Source organism: Meriones unguiculatus, chromosome 6 (genome assembly GCF_030254825.1).
Source record: "Meriones unguiculatus strain TT.TT164.6M chromosome 6, Bangor_MerUng_6.1, whole genome shotgun sequence".
Lineage (NCBI taxonomy): Eukaryota > Metazoa > Chordata > Mammalia > Rodentia > Muridae > Meriones > Meriones unguiculatus.
The window spans coordinates 57,659,172-57,683,864 of record NC_083354.1 but is presented as its reverse complement, the minus strand read 5'-3'; the positions used below and the strand labels follow the sequence as shown (position 1 = coordinate 57,683,864).

At 43.7% G+C, this 24,693-nt stretch overlaps 1 protein-coding gene across 2 annotated transcripts in view; it reads left to right on the top strand.

Moving 5' to 3' along the window:
* Positions 1–466: 466 nt before the first annotated feature.
* Positions 467–24,693, top strand: part of Plod2 (procollagen-lysine,2-oxoglutarate 5-dioxygenase 2) — a 70,807-nt gene continuing 46,580 nt past the window's right edge. For both annotated transcript variants that reach the window (XM_021642337.2, XM_021642336.2), the window contains exon 1: positions 467–600. In XM_021642337.2, coding sequence (XP_021498012.1) covers positions 492–600 — 109 coding nt within the window. In that variant the 5' untranslated portion in view covers positions 467–491. The remainder of the gene's footprint in view (positions 601–24,693) is intronic.

Below are 24,693 nucleotides of genomic sequence, written 5' to 3'. Positions count from 1 at the left end.
CTCAGCCAAGCGAGCGGAAGACCCCCGCGGTCACCACTCACCTCCGGTTCAGCAGAGAAGAAGGAGATCTAGGCAGGGCCCGCAGAAGTGGAAGCTTCTGGAACACAGGGAGAGGCAGAGGAGCGCACGTCCCGCAAGAACGCTCGGGGCCGGGGCGTGAGGCGGTGCACGTAGGCGTCGGCGACTCCGAGGGTGGGGGCGCAGCCCCGACGGCTCGGGACCCGGGGTTCCAGGAGCAGCGCCCCGCCCCCGGCCCCGCCCTCCTTGGCGGCTCTTAAGCCCGCACCGCCCGAGCCGCTGGTTCCGTCGTCCGCTCCACGCGCTCGGGCTCGGCGCTCGTCCGCTCCGTCCCCTCCGCCCGCTTCTCCATCCACGCAGTCCGCTAGCCGCCGCCGCCCGGGGCCCACGCCTGGCCGGGCTGCTCCTCGGGGTCTCCGCATCTCGCGAGAAGTCTCCGCCGCAGGCCTCGGGCTCCCGGGAGCAGGGGCGGAATGGGGGGCGGCGGAGCGAGACCCGGGAGACTGCTGCCCGTGCTCGCCCTGCTGTCCTGGGCAGCCGGCCTGGGCGTGGCGGAGGAGACGCCCTCGTGCATCCCTGCAGGTGAGGTCCCCACGCCGCCTCCCGCGGGCGCGTCTGGAGGGAACCGGGCAACTTTTCTTCCCTCTTTGCAGGCTTCATCCCTGCCGGACCCTAACTGCGGGGCTCCGTGCTTTGCTGCGGTTGATGGGGACATTCCTTCCAGCGCCCCGGAAAGCAGCTCGCCATCCTGCCCCGAGTAGCCAAGCCGTGCTCGGGACCTGGCTGCTGGCAGACGCCCTGCGCGCCCACCTACTCCTCCTCCTGTTCCACCTTGGGGCGCGAGTCAGGCTTCCCCGAGCCCTGGCCCTGGTGGGTGTTCGGAAGCTGAGCGAAAGCTAGTAGTTGGAGGCAAGTTCGTGTGAACAAAACTTTCTGGGTTCAGCCAGAGGAGAACCCCGCCGCCTGTTTGTCTTAACAGGACTTGCAGCGCTTTATCGCGCTGGGGAGTTTCTCTGGCCGTTTCCACTTCTGGGCCCTGGACTTAGCTCCCTGGAACTGAGCCTAGCGTTTAAAGGACCTGATGTGCTTTGGTGGTGAGTGGGTGGATGAGCTAATTTTGCCTTCCTCAATAACCAGCTAGACGCTTTCCTTCTGGAAAGTAAGACCACGAGCAAACATTTCCACCTCGGATTTCTAATTCCGAGGGTGACACTTGGCACAAGACCTGCTGGTCCGTGTAGCCATCTTTTTATCTTCTCTGGACAATTCACGAAGTCTGCGCTTGCTAAGCAGCCCCTCGCTCTTTGTGGAGCAGCGCTTGCTCTGTTGGCTGCAGAAATGGTTGCCCTTATCCTGTCAGTCACAAGGAAATCTGAACCGGTATGACTATTCTGACTTTGAACTAAGTTTAATCACAGAACAATGGTATTTCTTTTAGCATAACACTTGAAAAACCACACAAATAAATGCAAATAGAGACGCAAAATATAAAAACGTGCTCCGAAAACTGTCTTTGTTGAAACACCCAAATCAAATTTATTGATAAATAAAAATAACCTTGAGGCTTTGGCTTTTGTGTATTTTACGCCAACTCTCGATGCCAGCACTCACTTTTTACAGAGCTTATCCGTGCCAGGCTTGCTACCTTTAAATTTGTAGTAAAAAACCAATCCCTTCCCTGTGCAAGCTTTTACGTTTCGTTGAATTGGATGTTAAATTTAAAATGGATTGTAATATCAGAGGAAGGGAATTTCAGATATGAATGTTTTCCATATAAAACCCACGGTTGATATCTGAGACCTGGTTTCTGTGGCAGGTGGGCACGGAGTTATGAGCTAAACGTTGGAAATGTTAGTGTGTGCTAATGGGAGCTAGAGAGCAGAAGCCAAGCTGGTTGCATACATGGGCCGATGGTCTTAAGTGTTCTGTGCTAAGCTAAGAAGCGCAGAAGATACATCGTTTGGTAATTTGGTCAGATTTATCAGCGGTCTTTACTTTTACCCCTGAAGTAGTATAACTGAAAATTACCACACAAATACAGAAATGATCTTTGAGGTCTAGATTAGTAGGTCTTCAAGAAGAGTGACGTTGTCTAAGATCACCTCTGACCACATCATTTGTCAGTGTGTCCTAGTAGGTCGGTAAAAAGTGTACTCGGAGCTGGGGAGATGGCTGCGTTAGTTGTCCCGATTGTGTGAGGGTCTGAGTCTGCATCTCCCGGGTTCACTTAAAAGCTAGGCATGGTGGCCTACGCTTAGAATCCCATTGATGATGAGTCGGTAGGCCGACTTGGGCAGATCCTTGAAGCTGACCGGCTGGCTATCATAGCCTGCTTGACAGAAGTTGCAGGCTAATGAGATCATAGCCTGCTTGACAGAAGTTGCAGGCTAATGAGAGACCCTGTGTCAAGTAAACGCTGCTGGTACCTGAGGCATGGCTTCACACCTTCTCAGGCACACCCAGTGTGCCTCTGCTCCCACGTAAGAGGAGTGGAGTCACTCAGCATTTCTCCTTGGCTCTGCTGACAATTTGCTCTTGGTGACTGTTTTATGCATTGTGAGTTTAGCTTTGTCTTTGACCTCTATGCACTAGATGCGGGTAGCATCCAGAACTGAAATGTGAGAACAAAAGACATCTTCAAAACAGCCAAATGCCAGTCTCCTGAGGGGCAAATGGTCCAGGCTTGAGATAAATAGGTGTCCTAAAAGCACTGTGACATTTTCTGCTACTTGTCCATTGTTGCTGCGAATGTGCTTTTGGAATATGTTTCCTGGCTTTGTGCTCTGTGTTCAACAGTTGGGAATGTCCTGCTAGTTATAGTCTGCTGTGTGCTGCCCTGAGAGTCTTTTGGCTGCCCCTCCATTTCAGGCGCAGAGAGAATGTAGACAAGATTTCGGTTAAAGTCATCATTTGTCCTCATTTATCCTTGCAGCATTTATCAGAATTATCTTTCTTGGAGCTCTCCTCAGGCGGAGGTCTTCAGCCAAGTTCATACGTTGATGCTTCTTTCTGTACCCCACGCCTTCTAGATGAGAGAAGTGGGAGATTGTGTTCCTGCCAAGTCTCTGCAGTCGGGATCCTAGACCTGGATTGAGACTAGTGCGTGCTTTTAGAGGCACCTTGACTGTTTTATGAACTAAACTGGGGTGGGGTGGGGGAGTTTGGAGAAAAATTGAAGGACATGGTTTCAGACATTTCTGTTATGACTGGTATTTTTCAGTGATATTCATTTATAAGCTCTTTAATTTGCGATGGCGCATTCAAGGAAGGAAGAAAAAGCTTGTCCCTGTCTGCTGATGCAAACCAGCAATTTACAGGGTGGAGAGGGAGAGAGCAAATCTCTGGAAAGGCTGTGGGGAGGGAAGGAGGCAAACTCCTTCTCTGTACTTGGTCTGTCTTCTGCACTTTCCCCCCAGTCAGTCTAGTACCTAGGAAATGCCTCCCCTTGCTGTTTTTGGTTTTTTCTTTTTTTTTTTATAATGTCTTCATGTGGTTGGGTTATGCAGCTCAAACCTGTTTTGCTTTGTGTTTATGATTTCATGACTTACATTTGAAGTGGTGTTTTACTCCTTTTTACAGTCCTCAGCTTGCATGCTTGGCCCTTTTACCACAAAGAGATTCACTGTTTATTTTGTTAAGCTTAAGGTCTTCTTTAAGAATTGTGAAAAGTGGTATGCAGCCATTAAGGTTAGTAGCTGCTCCCTTTATAGGCACTTGGCCCAGTGTTCTTTCTCCCTTAGGGACCCTTGCCACCAAGACTGAGTACTTTTAAAACCATGTCCTATCAGCTGGGACCTTGTTTCCAAGCCACTGATGGCAGCTCTTCCCCATGGCTCATGTTTTCCCCGATTTCTCTTGATAAAAGACGGTCCAGTCAGGGTTCCTCTCTGTGCCGCAATCAGTTGTAGGGACAGAATTGCGATTTAGGATGATACTCAGTTGTGCTTATGTGCCGCAATCAGTTGTAGGGACAGAATTGCGATTTAGGATGATACTCATTTGCCACAAGGCCATTGGGGAGCAACAAGAGTAGCCTGTACCCTTTTTCCAGGCTGTTTCTGTTTCTTCTTGTCCTCATTATTGTTGTTTGACTTTTGGGTATGTGGGAAAGAAATAGCAGCTACCTTCATTGACTTAAAGAGAGAGGTGTTTATCAGGGAGAGCATGCTGTTTGTAGGTTATCTACATAGTGGTATATGTGCGAGACTGAAGGCCAGTTCACCCCTCAGCCAGGGAGAGACTGCAAACCACGGGCCAAATCCACAAGGTCAAACCCAGCTATGTATTTTTGTGTGGCCTTTAAGCAAACACAGGCCACAATTTAGGATGGGTGGAAAAAGATCAGGAGGAAAGTAATATATCATGGCATGTGAAGACTTAATGAACTAGAAGCTGTAGAGGCTACAGTCATATTTGTGTGCTGGTACATTGTCTGTGGTGGCTTTAGTGCTCCCAAGCAGAGCGGAGTAGCTCTACACAGATGGAATTGACCACACAGTCTTAAAATGTTTACCATCTTGCCCTGTGCTGGCCCTTGCCAAAGGAGATGACATTCAGACTGAAACTGTAACACATGTAGATTGCTCCTCTCTTGGAAAGAGCAGCATTTGGGACAGTAGCAGCTGGCTGTGGGCATGCCAGAGGCCTGGTTTTCATTAGATGTTGCCAGTGATTTTTGCAACTTTTGAAACATAACGCTTGAAATCTAACTAGGTATATACTTTGGTGCAAGTACTGTTTACGTCTTTAGAAACAAAATATCTGTATTTTGCCCAGATGGGAAGAGGATGCGTTTTTTCAAGGGACTTGGTGTGAACTTTGGCTTAGTGTCCTTGAATGAAATAATTAGTACATTTGTCACTTGGAAGTCTTCGTCTCCCATAACTGTAGCAGTAAATCAGGCTGAATTGAGAGAGTGGTGCATTTTCAAGTGACTGGAACTGTTGTGTGTGTGTATTTTAACTCCTTCCCTCCCCCTCCCCCATGCCCCATGAACACACTATAAAGGAGGAATTTTCAAAGGTATTACCATTGCAGTTACCCCCAGATAGCTCCTCCTCGGAGTCAGAGAATATGGGCACTGTTACTGCACTAAAGCTGCCTTGAAAGCTTGGTTTGTAAAGCAGTGGCTGGCATTCAGTGGAGCACTGTTAGGTTATTGCCCTACTGACTGGGTCACAAGGATACTTTTGATACTTGAAACACTTCATAGTTTTAAAATGTAACTTCAAGTAAGTTACTGTGTATGTCAAAATGCAGCTTATAATTAAAAACATAGTAACTTCATGTAAGTCTCAATATTTTTCACTCAGGATAACTTCACTTGAAAACTTAGATTGGGAGGTATGTGATTTTTTTTTTACCAGAAGAGTAGATTTCTTTTAGTTTTATGTGTTGTTAGGTGTAAAATTAAGTCTTAGTGGCATTTCTATAACATAAGTATCATTTTTTTTAAATATTTAAGCCAGAACATTTATACATTCTTTTTTGCTTGACTCATGACTTGGTACAGTTGTCTCAGTGTAAAAAGAGGGCTGTATTCACATTCCTGTTGACATGAGAATTTTCTTGGATTTCATAAGGGAGATGCAATTATGTGCAGAGGGACTTATGGTGACTTGATTTGTTAGTTCTGTGTAGCGTTTCTGTAGTGCTACCAGAACTGTAGCTTGACGTCTAGTCTATACAGGTTTAGAATGCTGACCAGCCAGGGACACGTCTCTGTGTAAGGAGGCCCCGGGCTGCCTTTGTGCCTCGTCTAATGGGCAGACAACACTGAAATCTTTCCTTTCCCTGTTCTTTTTGATTGCCACTTCTCATCTTAATACCAGCATCTGTGCAGGTTTCTGAGTGACAGGGACACTCTCCACGTTGCCAAGACAGGGAGATCCCATGCCTTGGGGTACTCTTCTCTTCTGCCTGTGGATTTCTGTTCCCGAAGGACAACTGATTGTAGAGTCTTCACAAGACATGAAAACAACAAACCACATTTAATTTATGCAACCTATAGAACATGCTTATCACTATAAATAGGCCCTGTAATGATTTTCAGTGGGGTTAATGAGGGCTTGTCAGGAGGTATTTCTGTCAAACTGGTGTGAGTTTCCTAAGTAGGACAAAGTTAAAATTACATCTCTTTTGTTTTACTGTTTGTCAATTTTAGTATTATTTAGCTTATTGTTGAATGAATAAGATATCTGTTTATTACATTAACTTATCTTTGGCTTTTTTTTTTTTTTTTTTTTTTTTGCTTAGGGTTGCAGCGTCAAATATTGCTAAGGAATTGCTTCATTTGCTTTCCAGTCTTAAGGTTTTTTCCAAAATTAGTGTGAAAGAGGCTTTTCATTTGGTTTCAATATGATGGTTATATTCCACACAGCGAGGTGACAATATTCTGTGGAATGAAGGACCTTTCAAATACATGTTTCTGTGTTTTGAGAAGAGGAGGTCTGACTGTCTAGCTTAGCCTGGCTTCAAACTTACCTTCCCCTGCCTCAGCCTGTCCAAGGCTGGGGTTATAGGCATGGACCATGATGTCCACGTCAGCACAGACAGCAATTTGCTCTCATTGCCACTACCCCAGACTCTCAGATATACACAAGAGATATTAGCTATCTCTTAGCTTTCAGTTCTTCACACATTGGGCCACCTCCACCCTATCTGCACTCTGGGCCACTATCCCCACTCTGGGGGGAGGGGGCTGACAGGCAAGTGCTGCTTCTTAGATTCCCCACAGATCCTACTGGTCTCATAAAAGCTAGCCTGGCTCCTTCACACCAGGCATTTACAGATAACTAGGACTGCAGATGACAGCCTGACTCATGACCTCCAGCTATGGCCTGTGCAATGCCGTTGGGACGTTTGTTTTTAACTTCCCTTAGCCAGAAGACAAGAAAGCATTTCCCTAAGTTCTAATTGGGTGATGTCAGATGACCTTGGGCCCATTTCCTTGGATGCAGCACCTTCCTTCTCCCAACTAATTGTCTCACCAGAAACTTTAAACATAACTCTGTTCTTTCTGGGCTAGTTGAAGCTTCCCCCTTTCCCCACTGTCCTGTCCTGTTCTCTAGTTAATTCTTGGCCTGAAAATTGGTCCTACTTGGTGTCGCTCTGTTGGATGCCTTTCTTCCCTATAACAGTATGCAGCATGGTTGACTTTCCTGCAAGCTTAGCAAGAAGTGAAAGAAGTGCACAAATTCAAGCAGTTGTTCCTGATGCTGGAGCATCATTGGTTGGCAGGAGACACTCCCAGAATCCTTCCTTCCCTCTAGAGCACGTTTCTGCAGCTGATTTTGGTTTAGTTACTTGGAGCCAAAGTTTATATGGGGTTTTAGGGCACTAATTACTCAATACTTATTACACAGAGGGGAGCCAGTTACTTTTCCTTTTTTTAAAGGCCACATCTTACTTAAATACCCCAGGCTGGTCTTAACAATGCTGGGATTACAGACCTGTGTCACCATGCATGCCTCTTGTTTTTGGTATTCTGGATTGAGTTTCTAGCCATTCCTCAAGCATTTGAAAACTTTCCTTCTTGGTTCTATAAGTATGCTAAATACCAGTAGCTGTTTTGTTTTGAAAAATCCTGCAAATAGATAATTTAGATTACGTCTTTCAAAACCCAAATGACCCGACTAATTCACCCTCCCAGGAAGTCCTGCAGGCTCTCGTGCCCAGGTCCAACTGGCTGGTTGGCTGGTTGGGTTTTTCCAGTCCTGCCCACGCCAACTCTGAGGCTTCTTGTCTTCAGAGGTCCCGGCTCCCACTCCAGCCATGCTGGTATTTCTTGGCTGCCAGCCTGCACTGTGGCTGTGACCAGAATGCCCTGCTCATCCAGGCTCCACTAATTCCTGCCGTCCGCTTCTAGAGGACAGTTCTCTTTTTCTTCTCAGTTTAGTGTAGACAAGGTTGGAATTTTTTAAACAGTGACTTTACTAGGTAACCAAGGGCTAAACAAAACCAAACCCAAATCTGGAAAATCACCAAAGCAAAGAAACGAACAGACCCATGCAGCAGACAGAGTTCTCAGTGTTTTCTGACTCGGCGTCCTTAGAACCCCATGCTCCTGGCACACTCCTGGATTCCAAAAATCCTTGCCCAACTTTTGTTTGGCTAATCCTTTATCTCCTTGCTTTTCCCAGCACTGTATTTTAGAAGGATAACTGTTTTCCAAGGTAGTAGTCCTTGACGTTCAAGGTAGAAAGGGCCCGGTGGATGGTTCTATTTGTAGCCTCTCGGTGTCGTGTTAGCATAAGCCTACCCATTTAGCAATCCATTTTCTTCATAGCAGGAAGATTCTGTGTCTTTATTTATCTACTTACTGATTTTTTTTTGCCTGTATAATTCCTTTTTTTTTCTTTATTAATTATTTGAGAGTTTCAATGTTTGGATCATATTCAACACCTCCTAGCTTTCCAGGAGTATAATCCCCTTTCCTACCAACCCAGCTTTGTGTCCTTAAAAAAAAAATCTTCAAGGCCAGTGTGTGCTGGCCAAATATTCTTGGATGTGTGGTTGTCCAGTGGAGCTGTTAAGCTAACTTGTTTGCTTTGCTATAATTCTTGATTTTGAGTAGTAATTTGCAATGGCATTTGTGATTCTGTAGTTTACTCAATGCTGATTTAATTAGCTTAAACTTTATGTTTTCTCCTAATAATACTTTCTGTTGGTAGATAACAGTTTCACAGTTTCTATTGTTTAATACCCTGGGTATGACAGTATTTCAGAGATGAAATATTTTTTGAATGCCTTGTCTGTTTCGTGTGGAGGGAAGAGAAAAGTAACACAAACAAACCCACAGTAGACTCAGTTCTTTTGTACACAGAAATTGTAGGAATTATGATAGGAAAATAACTCATAACTAAAGCGGAAGAACTCAGAGAGCCTGCAGGATGAAGCACAGAGAAAAGTGACACTAGCTGGCAGCAGGAGGAGGCAGGGACCTGAGAGCCCTTCTTTCTTCATCCTGAGCCCTCAGAGGCCAGCAAACATGAATGGCAGGTATGAGTTTTCTCCCACTGCTACTTGATATTTCTAGAATTCTAGCTGTACAAAGAGTGACAGAATCCAAGTACTGCCAGAATCAGAAATAGGCCTTGGGAAACTGACTTATTAGGCCAAAGAGAACAGAGCCACACAGTGGCCTTGTATTTTGAAGTTTGTGTTTCCTCCCACATGGGATTTGACTGAAATTTGATGTGGCTTTTTTTTTTCTTAATGAGCTTTTGATTTAGAGGTAAGATAATAATACTAACAATAACTGGAATGAAATTTACATTTTAAAATATTCCAAATGTTACATAGGAGGGAGGATAACAGTCTAGTGTTTATATGAAGCTAATTTTTTTCTTCTCAGAGGAATCAGATAATACAGTATATTCAAATATTATAAAACTTTTTTAAAAAGAACTTTTTATTGTTTCTTCCTATTTAGCAAAGAAGATGCTGGCAACCCCTTGGATGGCTAAAAGTCAACCTAAATAGCATGTGCTATTTAAAAATTGGCCCTCTTTCGTTTGTTCCTGAAATCGTAAGATCTGTCCTGTAGTTTTAAAGTATGATGGCATTTATTGCGTTAGAACCATAAGTTGAAAAGAAAGCACTTCATAGGAGAAAAAGTGCAGGAGCGTGTGCGTGCGAGTGTGTACGTGCGTGCTTGCATGTGCTGCTAGATACAGAGATCTTCTTTAAGCCCCTAGAATGGAGTGGCATGTGTGTTGCTAGGTTGCTGTCTCAGCAGGATTTGTTCTTTCTGTTTGCACCCCCACAACTGAATGTTATCTAGTGAGTGGTGCAATCTTTCCGCTGATCCTTGGAGGATTGCTTGTTCTCTCTCCTTCTTTCTTTCTTTCTTTCTTTCTTTCTTTCTTTCTTTCTTTCTTTCTTCCCTCCCTCCCTCCCTCCCTCCCTCCCTCCCTTCTTCTTTTATTTTGGAATCTTTTATCTACTGTTTCTGAAAGGACCACACCTCCCCTCCCACAGGTAGGGACCAAACTAACGGTGCTGCTCTTGCTAGGCAGGTGTTCTACCACTGAGCTAAACCCCTAGCTCTCCAAAGTGATTTTTAGGTAAATTAAAGGAAGATGTGGAGGCAGGACAATTGGAAGGAAAGAGGGTCTGTTTTAAAATAGCAAAATTATTTTTTGTTATGATACTACAAAGTTGCACAGATGCATTCACCTTGAGTGAATGAACCATGATTTGTTGAGTAAGTAAATAAACACTAACAGTTATTTGTCCCAATCTGCTGCATATTCAAGAAATATCTGGTTTATCAAAATGGGAAGCTCTTTTGTGTATAGGTGTGCATGCTCATTCATACATGTGTGGGTGCACGTGAGTGTAGGTACCGTGAACATGTATGTGTGTGTGCATGAAGGCCAGGGATTGAAGCTGGGTATTATGCTAGATCCTTCTGTACTTTATTGAGATCTCTACATGACCCAGTGCTCCTGCATGTTAGACAGCCAGCTTGCCCCTGGGATTTTCCTGTCTTCTTTGAAGTCCTTGTATTATCAGTGGGCCATACCTACACTGTTTTTAGTATGGGTGTGGAGTATCCAAGTTCTGGCCCTCAAGTTTTGGGGCCAGCACTTTATTGAGCCATCTCCCTAGCTACCCGTTAAGTAACTTTTTTTTTTTTTAAGTCGGTGTTACACATTTGATGTTTTTATGTTCTTTAGGCACAGCATTTTCCACCCACAGGGTGACAGGTCTTAAGTAGCTAAGCTCATTATGTAGGTCAGTTAATGGCTCAGTTACCTGATTGAGGCTTCTGTGTGGCTCATGAGGATGTGGGTGGGATTACATACTTCTGGGGTCAAGTTAGATGTTTTACAACATGCACAAGCTAAGAAAGAACCATCACTGACAATGCGTTTCTCTTCCTATTGCTAGGCTTGGATTCTTAAAGGTCTGTGTGACATCTCAGTGTTAGAGTGCCTCACTATCATGTGCAGTTCTCAACACCAAAAAATCAAACAAATTCCTCATATATGTAAGACATGCATTTTTCTCAATAGTCGTATTCACCCACCTGTGAGTTAACTGAAGAGTACGTTTGAGTTGTAGAAAAACCTTTTGAAATATTCTCATGTGAAGAGGTAATAGAAAGAAGAGGAGAGACAGAGAAATCGCTTTCCAGTGTGGAGAAGATTGGGTGCCAACAATTGCGAAAAATCTAAGTCAGAATCCTTTGATAAGATTTTGTAATCTATTTTGGTTATATAAGTGGAACCTTAATTATGTCCAAAGTAGAAATTTGGTTTGGCCAGTTTCACTGAAGGACTTTATCTAAGTTATGCTAAGCCATTTAATATTGACCATAATGAATGGAGTGTTCCAGCTGTTCTCCTGTGGGTAGGTCCTCACAGTAGCTTTCCTCCCTCCCTCCCTCCCTCCCTCCCTAAATCTTTCAATATCAACCACTCTCTCACAAACACACACTTACTTGCAGCAGATCAGCTGGCTGCTTCCATGATTAGCAGAGGTGGAAAAAGGTCCATACCATCAAGTCTGCATGGGTGTTCTACAGTGAACGGGGTGACGATTCACACGTCTCTTGGTACTTCTGATAAACTGAGGTGTGAGCTGGCTGTGCTGTGAGTGACTCGACTCGAATGGCTGTGTTAACTCCGTCTTCATTCTGGTTAACATGACAGCGAGTTTAAGGGTGGTAGTACTGTATTTTGCGAATTTTAAGAAATGCAAGAGGAATACAGACGGATGTGCTTGCTTGTTTTTTTTTTTTTTTAGGATTATCAATTTTTTAAAATTATTCTTAATTACAATTTATTCACTTTTTATCCTAGCTGTACTACTTCCTCCATATTCTCCCAGTCCCACCCCCCCTTTCTCCCCCATGCCCCTCCCCTAGTCCACTAATAGAGGAGGTTCTCCTCCCCTTCTATCTACTCTAGCCTATCAGCTCTCATCAGAGCTGGCTGCATCATCTTCCTCTGTGTCTTGGCAGGGCTGTACCCCTCAGGGGCAGGTGATCAAAGAGCTACAGAGTTCATGTCAAAGACAGCTCTGGCTTACCTTACTTTCTGAGAAGAGCCAGAGAGGGCGCACCATAAAGCACAGAGTTAAAAGTATCCATGAGGTTGCTTCTGATACTGGGATCCATGATGTGTTTGAAAGCCAGGAGCTTACAAACCGCTTACACAGCAACTGTGAAAGAAAGATGGTGTGGAAGCAGTGTGGGGGCAGCAGTTAAGTGGATAAAGCTTTGGACTCTATAGAAGCTTGTGAAAGAAAGATGGTGTGGAAGCAGTGTGGGGCAACAGTTAAGTGGATAAAGCTTTGAATGAAGAGATGAGCCTTAAGGAGTCACACGTGAGCAGATTATCCTCCACACAAGCCTCTTAACCTCTCTGAACTCTTCGAGTTCCCTAACAGTAACGCTGCTCCTTAGGCAATTATTTGAACATTAAGTATATGGCAATGCCTGTAGTGGAAGCGTGACTACAAATGGAAATCGCCCAACTTGTGCTATTACTTTTGTACCATTTTAAGAAATACAATTCCAGTTAGTATTTTTCTAAGGTGGAACTGAAAAAAAATATTATTCTTATGTTCACATAGTGGGAGAAATACAAGATCCCATCAGGTTTTAATAAGCTAAGCTGTAAGACAATATTTTCAAAGGAACTCGAAGGAAGTAAATGATAAATTTAACAGTGCAGATGCTTCCTCTTTTTGATGATGCAGATTACTTACTCAGCATCAAAACTTCTTCCTTTATTCTTATACCTTATTTTTTTTCTCCTCTTTTTCCTTTGAGCCCAGATTTCCTTGGAATCTATGATCATGAATCTATGATTCACTTGTCTCCTGAGTCCTTCAGGCTCCTCTGATTAGTCTAGGTCCTCAGATCTGTTGTTTTAGTCATCATTAGCTTGTCATCTCTGCTTTTCTCGTCTTCAGAAGAAGTATATGCACACATTATTTAGTGTCTCAGATAGCTAAGGGCTTTTAATACATAATTTGAAGCTATGCATTTCTCAGAAATGCTGTCTCTAGGAGGTTTGTTTGACCAGACTATTAATTTCTGTCCTAAACTCTACTCACAGCTGTGCCCACCTTGTCCCAGGCGGCAGAGTCAAATCCTCCTGCTTACGGGATTTCAGAAATGTCAAGTAGTGTTAAGTTTTCAGCATCTGATAACTCTACCTGAATTTTTTTTGTTGTTTTGTTTTGTTTTGTTTTGTTTTTTTCTCTTGGTGGAGAGAGAGGAAAAAGGGGAGGAGGGAGGAAGGGGGAGAAGGAGGAACAGACAAACAGGCAGGCAGACTGACAAAGATATCCCAGAGTTCCCTCCCCCCCAGGATACTGCGCTGCAGATGGACCCTGGGGGAAGGGTGCATTGCTGTCCCTTCACTCTTTGGTACCATGCATTCCTGTACTGGGCAGAGGTCGCTGAAGGAGGTAACCATAAATGCTTCTGACCATCCTACTCTTGCCCCACTCAAGTCCAGTGGACCCTGAGCAGGAGACATTCTCCCAAAGGATACTCGATAATGCGTTTAAATGCTGAATTACGAGCAGTAGGGGCTGCTGGAGTCCTGTGGATAAACATTGCTGGGTGGATGAGCGGGTGGGGCTATCTCCAAGGTATGGCTCCCAAAGAAGAATGTTTGTCTGTCCTGACAGCCAGTCTGCTGAGTTTGGGGAAAGATTCATCATCTCAGCTCATTCCTGATTATACTGCCTGAGTCCCGTGCTTCTCATGATTCCGAATATATCCGAGCTCCCTCACTCAGTGTTCACAGTGGATTCTCTGTTGTCAGCCGAGCCCACTCTTACCTGTATCTATCAGCTCTGTGTCGTATTTCCAGTGCCTTTGACATTTAAAATCCTGCTTAGCAATTTTATATCCCCTGTTAGTGCAACCATGGAACAAATGTTGGTGGCATTTTATCACACTATTCTCTAAAAATAAATAAATAAATAAATAAACAAAACAAAACAAAACAACATCTTGCTAGAAGTGGAAGCCTCCTTAGAGAAGCAGGATTTTACTATCTTCTCAGTAGAGTCCTTCATCCGCCGGTGTAGAAAGCGGAGTGTAGCGGGGTCTCAGGAATAGTCTGGGTTTCCTGCAGCTCTCCCTGCCACTCCGACCTCCTGCAGTGCCCTGGCCTGATAGGACATCAGTTATTAGATATGTAGCAGGTACTTCTCATTACTTTAGGATGAATCAAGGTCTGACCTAGAGGTTTAATGGGTTGGAGGACACAGGACCTCCTGTTGTTGGTTACGAAATCTCTGCAGCACAAGCCTCTGGAAGCCTTTTGACTGCCATCCCCACTCGGGTGGGCGGGACACTCATGTCATAAATTAAGAAAATGGGAGGAGGGCTGCCACTAGTCAGAGCGCCACTGAGGAAAACTTCATCTTACAATTTATAATTTTATATTTTAAAATCTGCATCATGTATCTCGAGCAGAGGGACTACAAGAACTCCTTAAGAGCTTTGTCTTTGGTTAGTGTTGTCAGCTTGACGTACTGGGAAAGAGGAGAACTTCATTGCTAAATTGCCTACTTCAGAGTGTCTAGGGGACATCTAGGGGGCATTTTCTTAACTGCTAAATTGATGTAGTAGAACCAGTGGGTGGTGCCATCCCAGAGTCCTTGGAACTGGGCACTAGGAAAAGGGGAGCTGAGCAAGCCGGAGGAAGCAGTGTTTCTCTTTGGTCTCCAGTTCTTGCCTGCAGATTCCTGCCCTCGCTTTGCTCGGTGATGGATTAAAATAGTCTCTTGCTTCCCCAAGTTGCTCTTGGTCAGTGTTTTGTCACAGCAACAGAGAAGCAAACTAGAACAAGAGTATGTGGTTCTTGGAAGGCCGGAGGAGCAATCTTTACACTGACTCTAGAACAGCCAAGGGTGCTGAACAAATAGAAGCTGCTGCCTCTGTTTCATTGGGACTTCAGGAGGACCATCTGTGCCCTTCATGAATCTGGATTGTGCTGCTTTTCTTAAATACTTAAATATGGTATTGGAGGCTATCCCCAGTGACTGTACACCCCTGAGATTGGTGCCGGTGTCTGGATTCTAGAATGCGGAATTAACTCGTACCTCTGCCTGTGGCTGACCTTGTCTTTCTTGCTAACTTTGGCCCCCTCCCTCAGTGCCCACAATGAGAGGCCTCCTCTGGAATGCTGATTGATTATATACTCTGTATTTCTGGCCTTTAGCGAAAAGAAATGCTAGAAGGTAGAGGGAAAGAAACTGTTGGTGACAGGTCTTCTGCAAAACGTCGGACAGGGGGCAGCTGTTTTCTCACAATGCAACCTTTTGGTTTTTGATGTTTGAATTTTCTGTGACTTTCTTCAGTAATTACAATTACTCGTAGCATGAAAAGTCATTCTGTGGCTTTAGAATTGCCATAGATGTCTGTTTGACAGTAGAGATCCAGACACAGGCAACAGAACACATCTAAGAGGGAACTCTGCGCTCAACTTCGATGGTCAAGTTTATTGTGAAGTTTCAGGATGAGCAGTTGATGGAGAAAGTCCCGGGAAAAATTGAATAAAGCTCTGAAATGGAAGTGAGCATTGGAGAGTTCATGTCCCCTCATTCTCTCTTTCTTAATGACTATGGATCATAATTTAGCAACAGAGGCATTGTAGCACTGCTTATCTCTAATTGCACTTATATGGTATTGATTTTCAGCTGTTAACATAATTTTTTACCGTGTCCATTTTATTCAGTAGCTTTTGTGAGCTCTTAGCAAATACTTAGTGGCTTGAGTTACTTTTCTGAGAAAAACCAGGGCTTGCTCAAGAATTTGAGAAAGGGCAAGCGATAACAGAAAAATTCTGCCTAATTTAGGAAGGAGGGATTTACCTGACTCAGCCTCCAAGTACTCCAGAAACTGAAAGTACTGAAGCAAACAGCCTTTTGAAAGGGTATGCAGCAGCAGCAGCAGCAGCAGCAGCAGCAGCAGCAGCAGCAGCAGCAGCAGCATCAGGTGGCAGCAGCATGGCTTGCTGCTGTTGCAGTGTTGTAGCTGCTGAGCAGCCTCTTCTTATCCCTGCCCACAGTCTCTGGTAACCATGATTCAAATCCTCAAGGTCTAACAGGTCAGTTTGTTCAGATCAGTTAGTAAGAGTGAAAGCACACATTTTGTACTTCTGTGTCATCTCTTTTCCATTAATGTAATGATCGATTCCCCATTTAATGAGTTGTTGCAAAAGGTTCTTTAACTCTTTTTTATGGCTGAGTAGCATTCCACTGTGTGTATGTAATCATGTTCCCTTCTGCTGCCATGGCAGTTGTAGCTATGTGGCCGTATGTGTGTTTAAAAAGATACATTTAAAACCTTTACTTTCTTTTTATTTAAGATTTATGTTTGTTTTTAACTATGTGTATATCTATATGTTCTTTGTGTGAGGTGGTAGGTACATACGAACGCAGTTGCTAGCAGAGAAATGAAGAGGTAGTGGGATCTGTCGGGGCTGTAGTTACGGTAGTGCATTCCCAATACGGTTGCTGGTTCTCTGGAAGAGCAGGAAGCACTCTTAGCTACTGATCCAAAAACTCTTCGGTGACTCTGGGTTTATTTTGATAGCGTGTGTCCTGAGTGCAGGCTTCACATCTGTAGCGTGTTCTAAAATGCCCAAGAAATAACAGAGTTCTAGTAAGACAAGTCAAAGCACCGATAAAATCAGTGAAGACTGATTATGTCTTTAAAACTGTAGTCTTGCTTGCAATAAAATGGATTTCTGTAACTGAAAAGAACAAATTAAATTTGTCTGTGATCCCACTGTCAACTTCCTGGAACTGCCTGAGCCCAGGGTGTGTGTTGAATAAAATAAGAAGGATACATAGGTTTATTATTAATAGCCTATAATTATTGTGGCGGTTGTTACTAACCTGATACCTAAAATGGCAGTATCAATGTCAATAAAAGACACAGACACCTGTTATATTTTTCCTATGCCTTATTTCTGGGGCTGGGCAGAATAAACCTCCTAAGCTACCTTGTTACCCCCCAGCCCCACATCCCATACCATCTGTTTTAATCATTCCTGTCTGGGCTACTTCCCATCGACTATCACCATCGATAGTTGCTTATGCTTTCCATCTGGGCTGCTTCTCTCCACGCCATGACAATCCTCAGAGTAAATTCCTTTAGGCCATATGGTTCTCTCCAGGCTAACCCATGTCAGTCTGCGTCCTTCTTCTTTAATTCCTGTCTCTTCCCTTTCCATGATCCTTCTCTCCTCTAGCCCCTTAGCCCTGAAGACTCTCACTTCTGCCCTGCCCAGGTATAGGACTTTTATTTAGCTAATCAGGGATAACTTTGGAGGCAAGGTTATACAGCATTACTTGGGGGCTGTGATAGTCTGCTCATAAAAGACATCAGGCAGACCTCAGGGAGCAAAATAACTAACAGTTAATACAAAGCACCAAACCCTGAGGGAACAGGTGTGTCTTTGGAATAGACAGTCCAGTGGGCCTGTGGTGGTGTTAAAAGTTCACACCCACAGACAGGTAGGGGATACCGTGGCAGAGAGTCTGGGCTTCACTGAAAACAGGAGAAAAACTGCGAGATTTTTCTGAGGCGAGAGAAGATTTGTGTGACCCAGCAGGCCTCTTCTTCAGATGCAGTGTAAGGAATAGATCGATGTGACGTGATTGCTGTGAGGTACATTAGAATATGGGTTTTCACGACCAAGGCAGGAGGGGGCTGTGTCAGATGTAGGGGAGGTGGCAGAGAGGCTGGATCACGTTAACACTGGTAGAATTTGCAGGCAAGTTGCACATGAACATGGGAGAGGAACATAGGACATATACGACATCTCTATTTTACATATAAAAGGCAGGATAAATGCTTAAATTTGCCATAACCTTCAAAGAGTAAAAATGCCCTATGCCCTCTCTAATTGTATTTTGACATGGAGGCAAACTAGAACTTTGGCAACCGTTTTACTTTTAGCAATCGCTTGTTAAAGTTTGTAGTCTGTTGGCCCTGTACTGTTATCTGAGGGCTTAATTTAGTGGTGTGCCAGGGCTGAAAAGAACTAACTGATGAAACAGGGATTCCACGGAGGGACTTGAAGTGTAAAAACTCCAGGAGGATCTGGAACAGCTGCTGCTGGTCACTGAGCCCGTGAGCGAGTTTGGGACGCGGCATTGTGCAGAAGTTTAGTTATAGTACTGAGAAGTTAGATTCCCTGGAGGCTCTTGCAGTCACAGCAAGGGAGAGGGCGGCAGTCTGGCTCCAGGGCTCTGGGATTGCTGCCCCGGTTCAGGTTTCCCCTGAGTCAGCAGAGGGCGTTCCAAAGTGATAAGATTAGCTTGTGCTGAGTGGCGGGCCGCCTCCCTCATCCTCCGTTGCAGCACGGGAATTAGAAGCTTTATTTTGAGTTTAACTTTTTATCTTTTGTTATCTGTTATAAATTAAAATTTGTTTAAAGACAGGCACTGCTTTGTCTGCACTGTTTTGGTTTGTTTCAGGGGAAGGGACGGAGAAGTCCTGGGCGTTTATGTTTCCTCAAAGATCTTTCCTCATACCCCTCTGTCCTTTAGCTCTTGGAGGCTGCTTTGCAGTGCCTGGTGATCTTTTCTGGTTAAATACTCAGCGTATGCAATTTAAACTGGGTGTTTAGACTTGGTGATGTTGATACCTGTTAGCTTTCGCTTTCAGTAATGGGTGAAGGGAGAAATAACTGGAAAAGGGTCTGAAAAGGAAGAGAGAAGAGAGAAAATACTATTGAGAGGCATCAGTGGAGAATGGATTGGTGGAGCTGGACAGTGAATTTGGCAGCAGGCGGGTTTGCTAATATGCAAGGGAACTGATTGCATTACGTAATTTTCTAGTTAGTGAAAAGGGGAACAGCTATATTTCTTCACATCCCTCCTCCTCAGTGGCTGTGATAAAACACTGATAAAAGTCCCTTAGGGTTTATTCCAGTTAACAGTTCCTGTGCTGGGAATGTTACTGGCAATAGCCCGAGGGACCTGGTCACACTGTGTGTTCAGTCAGGAAGGAAGAAAGCATGATAAATTCTTGACCTCAGCTCACTTCCTGCTTTTAGTATAGTCTAGGAAGGATCCCAGTCTAGGGAATGGTGCTGTCTGCAGTTTACCTAATAATTTTCTACCTCAGTTAACCTAGTCAATCTCTGAGGTGATTCAGATCCCATCAAGTTGGCAGCTGACAGTGTCCATCACATTATTCCTAATGATCCAGAAAGTAATTTCTCTGTGGCAGAAATCAGTGTTAAGAGTCAATTCATGGCCAAAAGGATGGCTCAGGAGTTAGGAGTATGTATCGCTCTTGCAGAGGTCCTCAGTTCAGTTCCACAACAGACCAAACACAGCTGCCTGTAATTCTAACTCCAGGGACAGCTGATGCTCTGGTTCTGTGGGCTTCCGCACTCACAAGTACATACCCCAGCACCAACTAAAAATATACGCGGATCTTTAAAAGTTTTTTTTTTTTTAATGATGTGAATTAAATAATAACAGTCATGGTTCCATTACAGTATATTTAAAAGCACTTTCAAAGGTTTAAGCACTGTCTTGATCACTTTTAATTAAGAATCTTTCTGAGGGACTGGAGAGATGGCTTACCAGTTAGGAGAATAGTAATTGATCTAACAGAGGACCTTGGTTTGACTTCTGGCACCCCCGTGGTGGATTACAGCCATCTGTAACTTCAATTCTGAGGGGAGTAGACCTCTTTCTTTTTTTAAATTTCTTTTTATTTTATTTTATTTTAAAATTTTATTTATATATTTATTTATTACAGTTTATTCACTTTGTATCCCTGCTGGAGCCCCCCCGTCTCCTCCCAGTTCCACCCTCCCTCCCTCTTTTCCCCCATGCCCTTTCTCTAGTCCTCTGATAGAGCTATACATGGAGAGGACCTAGACCCCCTGTTCAAAGAAAGGCCATTGGCTGCTCCGTTTCCAAGTGGGTTCCCTAGTCTTAATTTCTTCTTTTTTTAATTAAAAAAATTTTTATTAATTAAAATTTATTCACTTTGTATCCCAGTTAGTTTGTAGGACCTTATGGCAGAGTGGAGCCTGGGTTTAGTTTAAGTGTGTGGTTTAGGAGGCAGACTTGCTCCGAGAAGGAAAGCTCTTTTCCTATAAAATTTCAGTTGTCCTCATACTCTGATACTCTTTTGCTATGCACAGGTTTTTCTTCTGACTATAAAGGAAAAAGAAAATAAGAGTAGCCTCGAGATTTTAAATTATTAGTTAATCTAGGATCTGTTCTAGGCATCTGTGTTTAAAACGTTTTTTAGGTGTTAGAACTGCACAAAGGTTTCAGAGTCAGATCCCACAGGAAAGATAAAGCTGCTGTAGAGTGTTAAATGGGCAGAGTGTTCACCTTTTTACAGTAATTGCTTGTTTTCCTTTGGCAAGAGGATCTCTAGATAGGGTTTTTGTGTGTGTTTCTCCAGAAGGAGTTTGAAATTCTTGCCACGTCATTCGAATAGCTATCAAAACATGGTTACCTTTCACTAGATACCGTGGACGCTTGAGATACTTTCCACTGCTGCAGTCTGGAAGCATGTTGGGTCAGTCTGGCTTTTCTTTCAATAGAAAATATAACCTCCCTGGGCTTAAATTCATTCTTACGGATTGTATCAGAGGAGGTATATGCACTGTGCACGTTACAGTCTCATCCAGTTTCGTATTGGTGAAAACATGGCATACAGATATTTTAACAGAGTTCACTCGGTTGTCTGGTCATCACTTAAAATCCAGCTATTACTTGTATTACGTGTAATTAAAGACTATGTACAGCATATGCAAATGAGCTTTCCACAGCTCAGTATCAAAGACACTTTAAAAACCATACAGGGATAGACAGTGAAGGGATGCTGGCTGGTGGCATCAGGTACCATGACCCTTCAGATACTAAGGTAGAGGCCCAGAGCCGGAATGCAGCTCAGTGCTAGAACACTGTCCTCCTGTATGCAAAGTCCCGAGTTTAGTCCCTGGCATCACAGAGCCAAAAGCAAAACAAGAAAAATGAAATGAAAACTGAAAAGTGTGTGAAGAATAATCTGTCTAGGACTCTTCTCATGTGGCAATGAACAGTCACAGAGACGGTATAGTTTTCATGTCCCTTTTCTAATTATAGTGTGATGTACAGTGAGTTCTCTTCAGTAGTGGAAATGTGTTGTAACAAAATATGGAGAGTAATTTAAGAATTTGAGAAACTTTCTTATTTTACTTTAAGCCATATTGCACATTGTGTATCCCTTGAAAGAAATACACACACATACACACACACACACACACACACACACACACATACACACACATCATAGATTAATTGGGATTGTTGATCCTATTTCGCTCTAAATGATATTGCTGTTTCCTCTCTGAGAAATCTTGGAATTAAGAGCATGCAAGGCATACTGGGAGAGGTCACCAATTCTGTGGAATCAGCCAGAGCAAACACTGCTTGTGGGCTGTAGAGTCAGACACGATGAGTAATAGCATGAAGCTTTGCATAAGTGAGCAGGGTGACCCTGTCATGTAAAGATGTTTGGAGAGCTCACAGTTCTGAGGATTCCTGTTAGAAGCTGGCCTCTTGGGATATTGGCCATGTTCTCCAACAAGAGTGAGGGGTATGTTCATTTCCTGCTCCACAAATGCTCTTCATGAACTGCTGACCGCTCCAATGCCGAACAACCTGGCGAGTGAGTGCTCAGGGGCATCCTGCTGTGTGTGGATTTCTACAGGAGCCACTTCATGAACATCTGCTTTAAATGTGTGTCATCTTTATGACTGAGTAATCCCTTGTTGTGTTTCTGTGGAGTGATCTTAGTGTTTGAGCAGCCACACGGCCTGCCATTTATTTCTAATCTGTTGTAGCAAGAAATTGAGTCAATACGACTACGCAGAAGACAGAGAAGGAATGGCGGGACCAGGGAAATCGGGAGCTAGGTAGATGAATGCTTCACTGTGGCTGCCCTCATTAGTTCTCTGCCAGCAGGGTATTCTTGCCCTGTTAAGTTTCAGTGTATATATTCCAATCCTTGTAAAGAAAAAACAAAAAAACAAATAAAACAAACAAACAAACAAACAAACTGTCTTAGTAATGACTTAAAATGGTGAACTTACATAGGGATGCACAGCAGTGGCTTAGTTTAAATTGAGGAAAGTCTACACACTGACTGCTCGAGTCTGGTGAAATCCAGACTAACATGAAGTGCAGAAAGGCTTTTGTTGTTGAGATAAGCTCAGTTGCTGGTGTTCACACAGTGTGGTAAAACCCGCAGTAGTATATTTAGGTTTCCTGCTAGTTTGCGTCTAAGGTTCTCCTGGAAACAAAAAATATCAACACAAGAAAGTTGCCAGGGTAGCATGCCATTGCAAAGGGAGAATGTTGCATTTGGAGTGCCTAGGATCTGCATTGTCCCTGTAAAGGCTTTTAATGTAAACGTTTTCTTGCCATTTTACTGATGCGCCACGCTTATGTTCTGGACAAGTCATCTTAAATAATTTGGAATTCCTTCTTCCCTCCCTTCCTCACAAACTCATTTTGGTATATCAGTTAACTTGTTGAGTTATTCAAAACACACCGAAATTGGTTGTTCTTCCCATCCTTCGTTGCTGCTCCTTAGTTTCCGTCATTATCTCTTATCTAGTGTGTTGTCAAAAACCCTCTTCTAGCCAACAGTTCCTCAATTTATCCTTGCTTCTTTCAGTGAAGCCAAGACATCCTGATAAACTTTAATCATATGACGAGAGAGTTCCCTTGCAAAGCACCGAGAGAATAGTTTCCAGAGCCAGATTGTCTGGCCTCAAATCTAGGATCCTGTCACTTCTTGGATACAGGGTTTGTCTATGTAGCCTTGGCTGTCCTGGACTCTCATTGTAGACCAGGCTGACCTCGAACGCACAGATCTCTGTCTGCCTCTGCCTCCCTGAGTGCTGGGATCACAGGCGTATGCCATGGCACCCCGCAGTAGATACTAATCCCTTCCCTCAAATCCCGATAGCTTCAGATGTCATGATTAAAGCAAGATTAAAATCTGCGGTGACCTGTGAGGGCCATTCATGAGCAGTTCTGAGTGTTGCCTCTTCTCTTGCTTGATGTCTTCTGTCCGTGTATACGCCAGACACCATGACCTACTGTGTATTTATTGTTTCTTCTTCCTAGAAAACGTCCCCTGCATTATCTGCATGACTCACTGCCTCAGCATCAGACCTTCCTCTTAGTGTGCCACGTGTGCGACTCAGAATTGCATCCACCATGACTCCTGTGTTTCCTCTCCATGTGCCTCAGAGCAGAAAGTTAGCCAAAGCATTGTGCCTTGAGTGTGTCGCCCTGGCCTGGCAGCAAAGGTTGATTTGTTTTTCCCTTTTACTGAGCTTTTAGGACACTGCCTGGTACATGGTAGAGGACAACACATACTGAGGAGGCTGGTGGAATTCTGGCATCTATAGAATGTTTATTTCTCACTTGCAAACCTTATAAGACAGCCTCCTCCCTGGACAGGGTCTGGCACTTCTCAGAACTCTGCATGGTCTTTTTCATCTTGGCCTCGCACTGAATGCCTTTAACCATTTCTTTTCTCTTTCATTGCAGAGGATGGGATTCTGTTACCTCTATCTGTTATTGTCTAAATCTTATCATTTCTTCAAGAATCACTTAACAGTTTATTTCTTCTGTCCAGATTGCTCTTGTTCCTCCTCTTATGTCTTGTAGCATCTCCTTGTGGATACTTGCTGGCATACCTGGGCGAGTAGTTTATAATGTGATTCCCATTCACCTTTATTAATCAGTCCCCTGATTAATAAAGGAATATTGTGACCCAGCATCTATGGTTAATGAGGCCTTGGGTAGTTCTAACACAGGTTAAAGCCTGCAAACCGGTTGACAGATATATCGTATGAATGGAAGACTGGTCATACCTGAGATTAGGGAACCAGTTGGTAAATTATTACTACTAGTGCTGAATTATCCTTAGGAATAGAAAAACAAAAATGGAAATGGGGGCCAAGTGCTTTAGTGTTCCAAGAATGAATAACATGATCGTTTCACTGCATGTATCATTAACTGGGAGACGTCCTGTAGGACAGAGAACAGTCAATGAGATGGAAATGTCAGTGTTTACATCTGTGGCTTAGACTTTCTTCTTTTGAACACATTTTGCATAATAAATGGTTAGCTGCCTCGCTTCCTGTGGGATTCACAGTGGGGAGATTTTGAGACTGGTAAGCCCTGCTAAGACTAAATGTGGCATACATGGCTTTTTGGGATGGGCTTTTTGAGTACTTTAGCTCTAGCTTCAAGACTGGAATGTGACAAAAGGGCTGGTGACTGGTGGGAGAAAGAAAAAGAAAAGGACCGGCTTTTCAGAAGAACTTAAAATTGGAAAGCACATACACTGATAATAAGGGTGGCGTGTTCTTCAGGTAAAGGTTAAATAGTCTCAAGTGTGGTGATTGCTTCTTAGGGACAAGCTACACGAATATCACTAAGGTCAACCAAGTGTCTCTGGGAGCTGTACATCAAATTAAGTGTTTTGCTTGGAGACAAGCCATGTATGCTATGCATCCTGTATCTCTTTGATACCTGGCTAATGGATTAAAGTAAAATACTTTGATTAACCTACTGCTTATGAGTAGACATTTACTATGTGTGTCTTTATAAACCTGACCAAAAGCAGCCAGTAACCATCATGCCACAGAC